Consider the following 7,754-nt stretch of genomic DNA (forward strand, 5'->3'; position numbering starts at 1 on the left):
AATTCCCGACGATTGTTATTTTTTTAATAGGAGCGCGATTGTTTGAACTCTGTTAACTACAACTGAAAGATTTTGAAGCTTTATCAGTCTAAGGATGATTGGTTCAAAAGTTTCATCTGATACTCCGGTCTTGCCGACCCGTGTTTTCCTGATACAAGATCATTAGTCATTACATGCATGGGGCTTTATGTGAGAGATGAAATAAGGAAACATCATCTTTCCATTTTCCCAATGGCGAGATGATAATTACATTAGATCACGTCGCTTGTGTTCTACACCTTCCCATCAGGGGGAAATTACTTGATCATTTCATGATCAAACGTGATGAAGCCCATGATATGATGGTCATTTATTTGGGAGCTAACCCAACGGATGCCCTAATGCAATGTGAGAGCACCAGCGGTACTCATGCAAAAATTTCATACTTGCATAAGCTGTACGAAGACAAATTGGAGTTGGCCAATGATACCGACGACGATGATCTACAGGTTACTTATCACCAAGAGTGTGCTTTGAGGTGTTACCCCATATTCTTGGTTGGCATGTCCGTGTTTGTGGACAAAAGTGTAACCTACGTCGATGTGGCAATACTTTAAGTACCTACGTCGATGTCGACCACATGCTCTCCTATATTGCCTACGCCGAGGAATTATGTTGTGCGGTTGTTCCATGTGTATATTAACCGAACACAATATGATGACATTGACTAGACACCATACATCAATCACCAAGATAATATGGCCTTCAACCCATTTCATTTTACTTTGGATGACTGACATCTAGGACGAATCTGATGTGCATGTATCTGTCGGAGCGATGCATGCGTCAGTTCGGATATGTGTAGATCATTCTGAGATCATCCTTCGAGTCTCCTCCTAACAACATCATCCACAAATATCTTGATGACATACTTATGGATTATGAGAGTCATCTGGTACTAGAGGAGTATCAAGATATTTGAAGATAAATTTTAGAAGATGCATCTTCGAATTCACTTTAGATATATTTGTAGATGCATCTTTGAATTATTTTTTGACAAAAATGAGATGGGTACTTGATTTTCAAATAATAAAGTGATTTCAAATACGTTCAAAGATAAATATCCAAAGATATATGAGGGTAATTTTAGATTTTCAGATATTTAAATTCATATGGATGTAGAGGATATCGAGTGAAGAATGTATAATTAAATTATTTAAAATTATCAGCTATTATTGAAGATATTTTAGTAAAAAAAAAAAACAAAAGCTTTTGAGGATAAATCTTCAAAGAGATAATGAAAATGATACAAATTGATTGAAAGGAGTTTTCCTTTAATCTAAACTACAAGACTACTAGATCATATTCTTTTTATATTTTGCCGTTGTTTCATAATTTGTCCTGTTATTTTCTTGAATATATTTTGATTGAAGAACAAGCTAAAAGAACATGGACATTGACATATGAAGGAGCCATGCCCTATCCCAAACTAACGAGACATAAAATAGAAGAAACGGATAAGGACAACAATTTTGGGTTTTCGTAATATAAGGCTATGAAAAACAATGGATAAGAACAAAATAAGGCCACTTCATGTACACATGGAAGATTCACCCCTTTTTTAATTTCCTATCACATCTTATACAAATTTAATTATACATTGAATCTTTGATTCTCATTCTTTTCATATTAGGCAGCTGTTATAATGTTGTCATTGTAATTATTAAGTTGTGTAGTCAAATATTGATTAAGATATGATAATATCTTTGTTGTTAATTACTATTATCATAATTTATTAAAAATATGGAAAACATGACACCATTCTACATGAATAAGAAAAGGTATTATGTCATTGTCAAATCATTTGATTTTATCAAATTTAATTACAACTTGGAGAGTGAGAGTCAGCTTAAATAATATTATTAATGAGTTAAATAATATTATTAATGAGTTAAAGGATAGTTAAATGAGTAGTATAAGAAAAATATTTAAATATGCACATTAGATAATTGAAGGTTTCGAATATGACGTATTAAGTTTGTATAATTTATTTTATAAATTATCGTTAATTAATCAACTAAAACAATAATTAATCTTGTTAAATTATATTATAGGACTTTCCATTTGTTACGTATCTTGTTAAACCATAGTGTAGGAATTTCCATTTGTTACGTTTCTTAATGAAAAGGAAAGTGCAGAAGGGCGTTTCCGTAAATTTAGCACAACCATGTGACTGTTCAATGCCTTAATCTTATAAAGGGTCGATATAGTTGCCACGTGTACGTGGACTAGTTTGCCACGTCATGGATATTCTACGAAACAGTTACATTAATTAAATTATCACGCGCCGGTTTGCGCGCGACTTCATAAGAGTTTAATTTTTTTGTCTTATATTAAAAAATTGGTGATATTTAGATTTAAGTTTTACTTAAAAATCAGTATTCTTCTACAAAACTGTTCTTTATTTTGAAAAAGCAAAATATATTAAAAATCTAATATCTTCTAAACAATTTAAAGATAAATCTATTCTTTTACTTAAAATGTGCAAAGAGAAGATTCAAATCAATATAAAATATTCTTCTAACAATAAACAAAACACACAATTACACCAACTTCACACCAAACTAAAAAACTTGAAATGGAAAAATGGAGCAACTAAGAGATAACCATTGTACAAAACAATCAAAATCTCCACCAACACTCCCCCTAATAAACACCAACATAATTCAAAATTCATTATAAATTTCCTTATAAAAACAAAACTCAGATTTGAAACGACCAAATTTCAATAAAAACCAGCAACCCACCTATGCCAGCCAGATATACTATTGTTAATTAATTCCACGAGCATCGAAATTTTAAAAGGTATCATAATTTGGACTGATCTTAGATATTCCTCATACATCAAACTTGAATTAAAAACTTTGGCAGAGCGTTTGCTTCATAGTAACTAATGAATGCACAATTCACTTTTAAGGCGCCTCCCAACCCCATAACTGACAGACAAACTCCGATTGAAACCGAACCAACACCGCACCAAACCAAGATTTCGGGGCACCCTACTAGATGAGGTCTCCATTGTGATTCAAGAGATTATCCAAGATTTATCCCGCGACATTAATCAGATAGGGACAAACACGTATGCAGACTACATAACACCAAATTAACCCTATAATAACACAACGACAATGCAAACAAAGCCAGTCTATAACTAATCAGAATCCTCAGCGACAAAGTGCTCACGATACAACAACACCCACGAGACGAAAACACCAAAGACACAACAAAGTTGCAAACTGGCAATAACTCATACTCCAACGCCAAACTACCCGACAAAGAAAAAGAACTCAGAGATAAAATAGAGGGACAAAACTATAGATGACTCTTCTAAGTCCTCTTTATCAAACGATCGAGATGCTAAGGCACAACTTAGGATTCATGAACCACACATATATGTTATCAAATACTAAATTTGATTTCATTCTAAGCCACTTTCTTGCCACTAATTTTGCCTCTTCTATTTCTTTTTTCCGCTTTGAATCTCCTCATTTCAAAAAGCTTTATTGTTTATATGTTTTCATATGCTCCAAACGCAAGTGGCTCAAATAATTGAGAATGAGAAATTGTTCCAAGTGCTGCCATCCGAAATTATGAAGAGATTAAGATAAAGGAACTCCATCCACCTGCAAATATTAGACTCTAAAAAAAGATGTGAGAAATTGACTCCTAGCTCCCACACTCTCCGACACACCCTAACTGCATAAGGAATTCCATCCACCTGCAAATACTAGACTCTCAAAGAAGATGTGAGAAATTGACTCTTAACTCCCACACTCTCCGACACACCCTAACCGCCCCTCTGGTAACACCCCCCTTCTAGCCAAGATATGTGAAAATTCTATTTCTAAACAATCTCCATATAAAACAAGACACTTTTGAGAAGATCCTTTTATACCAAACTTTAGACCAAGGAAGACTATGAGTTGGTAGACTATCCAATACCAAACTTTTATACACCATTTAATTGAATACTCGTTTGTTGTGGCAACTCTCAAACATCTAAATTACGAATATCCTTCTATTGATTCGAAAGAAACACCTGATAACTCTAAAATTTAAATCTCATTATTCAATATGTATTTACTAACCAAAACATCATACGAAACACCCATTCTCGCTTTATTTTCTTTTCCCTCCCATTTTTCTAATAATACAACACTAAACATTCTTATATTTCTAATTCCTAACCTCATTCTTCTATCGGTCTACACACCTTCTCCTATTCAATCTAATTAATTTTTTTTCCCTGATACTCTCTCCATCATACTTTTCTTATGCAAAATAAAAATAACTATTTTTTTTAAAGAATTCTAATAATTTGAGTTTGAATTCCATGCATTAAAAGTGAAAAAGCATATTTAAACTAACATCTTTATAATCATGAATCGAATGTTTCATAAATAAAATGGTGTAGTAAAACAACACTTTTATAATTAAAAGTTTATGTACAACTATTAATTTAGTTTACTTAACGTATAAAGATAATTAATTTTTTTATGTATCTAAATTTTATGGTTTTATTTTATCTATATATTTTGGTCAATAATTTTATTAAGAGTTTAATGGTAATGTAAAAAAATATATTCTATATTTAATTAAAATATTTTTAAATATTAAATTATATAAATAATTTAAAATTTATAGATTAATTTGATGACATACATATATTATTGTTAATAAAAATAATTTATCTCTTTTCTTTTTTATAAAGTTATTTATTTTAAGAACTCTATTTCAAATAAGGATATGAATGAAATTGATTAGACTAAAAAAATTAACCCAATTCCAATAACGGATATACTTAAATATAAAATTAAATTATTCCACTTAGTTTTATTACTATAATTCATATTCATATCTCAACATGTTTATCTAGTTGCCTAGTTGCAACCTAGGATTTGATATAATCTCTCAAAAATCCAAACACAACACTCATCTTTGTTTCTTTTCACCTTTTCATCACACAAAAAGGTTTCAAACACACACTGAATCCAGAACAACAATCTTAAAACCTGTTCTTTTTTATTTTTCTGGCTATGTTAATGCGTCACCTTCACAAATCTGACTCTGAAATCGGAAAACAACATAACTTGAATCTCTCTTCCGATTTATCTCAAAATCAAACTCATTTTTCAATCCAAGTTACACCTTTTTCTTCTCCTCATTCACCAAACTCACCAACACTCTTTCATTTTCACAATGAACAACGCTTCTCTAACAATAATAACCCATCTTCACCATCTCAAACACCTCCTCACAAAACCCATCAAAACACTTCATTCTTTACCTCAAAGTTTACAACTCTCAAGATTTTAACTCGTTTGCATTTCATCATCTTCCTTTCCTTAACCTCTCTTTACTTTCTCATTTCACAACCGACTCTTCTAGATTTCGTTTTGGTCCTCGTCTTGTCTTCAGCGCTTTTTATTTCTATCAACCTAGCACTCCCTCGTTTACCCTCTATTCGATTGTTCTTGACACGATCGTTTAGCAAAAACCTTTCTTCAACGGATTCTCATCAACCTGTTGTATGGTCAATTGGGTCGAAGCACGAGGGGTTGAAGAGCTTAAATTCTGGATCTTGGGTTCAAGTTTATAGTAATGGAGATGTTTATGAAGGTGAGTTTCATAAGGGGAAGTGTTCAGGGAGTGGTGTTTATCATTTTCATATGAGTGGGAGATTTGAAGGTGATTGGGTTGATGGAAAGTATGATGGGTATGGTGTTGAAACGTGGGCTAGAGGAAGTAGGTATCGTGGACAGTATAGGAAGGGTTTGAGACATGGAATTGGAATTTATAGGTTTTTTGGGGGTGATGTTTATACTGGTGAATGGTGTAATGGTCACTGTCATGGGTTTGGAGTTCATACTTGCAGTGATGGGAGTCATTATGTTGGGGAGTTTAAATGGGGTGTCAAACATGGACTAGGCCGGTACCATTTCAGGTTAGTTTTTCATCTTGTTTTGTTTTTCAGCTTACAATTTTTTGTTCCTTATCAGAATATGGTTCCTGTTTGATTTGTTCTGTTGTTGTTTTTTGGATTGAATAGGCAATTGTTACTCAGTTAATGATTATGTTAGTTTTTACAACCATGTGTATGATTCATTTACCTTGCCAATCAGAGCCGTTTCAATTTTTCGGACGCCCTGCGTAGAATAGTCGCGGTTTAACCATGACAAAATAAAGAGAGGTTATATTTAACCATAGTTTTATAGTTTAACCGTGACAAACATTTTATGAGGTCTTCTTTAGTTATATTTTAACTGTGACAAATTTTATGTTAGGCCGTGTGCCGTAGTCTGTCTTGCACACCCTCAAAGACGACGGCCCTGTTGCCAACAATCGCATTTGAGAAGTTTAGGGGATGTTAATTCGGCTTTATTATGTTTATAGGTCACATTCTGTTGCGTTAAGTCACAGGATAGATTTGTATTTTACTCTGAGTTCAGTCAGTTATTGATACTATTTACTGTCAAAAACCAGAAGGGTTGGTCTAGTTTCTCTCTGGAAGGAGCTTTGACAGCTATTTTAATGTTATTATTGCAGAAATGGGGACATATATGCTGGAGAGTATTTTGCCGACATGATGCACGGCTTTGGAGTTTATCGATTTCAGAATGGTCATCGATATGAGGGTGCTTGGCACGAAGGAAGAAGACAAGGACTAGGAATGTACACATTCAGAAATGGAGAAACACAGTGTGGCCACTGGCAGAATGGAATTCTTGATAATCCTAAAAGGCAAGACAATCATACTGAATCTCCATGTGTGGTAGACCATGCCAAGGTTTCCAAAGCTGTCCAGGTAATAGTCCTTTTCGGATTTTTGCACATATATGATTGAACAATACATGTTAATAATGGATGCTTTAACCAAAAACATTTATATAAAAACCGTTTATGTTTATGCTATAAGCTGTTAAATAAATTGTTCATCCAAACAGTTATATAATTGTGAGAAATGCTATATTTAGTACTTGTTTCATTTTGAACAGGATGCACATGGTGCGGCGGAGAAAGCATCGAGTATATCAAAGATGGATGAAATGGTGAACAAAGTTGCAGCTGCAGCTAATAAAGCAGCAAATGCAGCTAGAGTTGCAGCTGTAAAGGCTGTGCAAAATACAATGCACCACAATAATAATAACCAATGAATTGCGCTCACTCTTGTGATGATTGAAGAGCATTTCGTCTTCGGTAAACAAAATGAATGCAAGGAAGATGAAATCATAGAGATACAACAACAACCAAGTCATGGATTAATTTCTGCCATGCATCGGTTCAAATCTTTAATTTCGAAATCTTTCTTTTTCTAGGTATAATTAGATTTTGGTAAGTCATGCTTTCTTTGGGTTGGTATTGCTGTGAGGTGCCTACTTGGAACCACTTTGTGTCATTGAACTATATGGCAGATTGTGGAGCAAATAGATTCCTCACTTTTAGTGGCTTATTTTATGTATAGGAAGGGTAAAGATAATATATACTTAAAGAGTTGCATTGTGTATGGCATAAGTGCCAAAAAAATTACGAAAGTTTAGTATAGTATAGTGTAGAGTTTACATGCTGGTTTTCTGTTATAAACATATGAGTGTATGTTTGGTTTTAGGCAAGAGAGTGATTATGCTTCTTGGTGGAAATATAAATGTTTGGTTGCTGTCATACAAATGTATAATACATTGAAACGAAATGAATGAATGAGAGTTATATTTATACAA

The 7,754-nt window shown here is 33.2% G+C and overlaps 1 protein-coding gene across 1 annotated transcript; it reads left to right on the forward strand.

Moving 5' to 3' along the window:
- The first annotated feature begins 4,862 nt into the window (after positions 1-4,862).
- Positions 4,863-7,754, forward strand: LOC127074260 (phosphatidylinositol 4-phosphate 5-kinase 8). The gene is made up of 3 exons (XM_051015565.1): positions 4,863-5,983; positions 6,586-6,844; positions 7,035-7,754. Exons 1-3 carry the CDS (start codon positions 5,076-5,078, stop codon positions 7,191-7,193), a joined length of 1,326 nt encoding a protein of 441 aa, XP_050871522.1. The 5' UTR covers positions 4,863-5,075; the 3' UTR covers positions 7,194-7,754.

Source organism: Lathyrus oleraceus, chromosome 4 (genome assembly GCF_024323335.1).
Source record: "Lathyrus oleraceus cultivar Zhongwan6 chromosome 4, CAAS_Psat_ZW6_1.0, whole genome shotgun sequence".
NCBI classification, from domain to species: Eukaryota; Viridiplantae; Streptophyta; class Magnoliopsida; order Fabales; family Fabaceae; genus Lathyrus; species Lathyrus oleraceus.

What these genes read in the sequence shown, in the direction of transcription:
- LOC127074260 (XM_051015565.1), top strand. Translation starts at nt 5,076, where the DNA reads ATGTTAATGCGTCACCTTCACAAATCTGACTCTGAAATCGGAAAACAA. An exon ending in CTAGGCCGGTACCATTTCAG is followed by an intron (nt 5,984 to 6,585) that starts GTTAGTTTTTCA and finishes TTATTATTGCAG; the next exon opens with AAATGGGGACATATATGCTG. An exon ending in AGGTTTCCAAAGCTGTCCAG is followed by an intron (nt 6,845 to 7,034) that starts GTAATAGTCCTT and finishes CATTTTGAACAG; the next exon opens with GATGCACATGGTGCGGCGGA.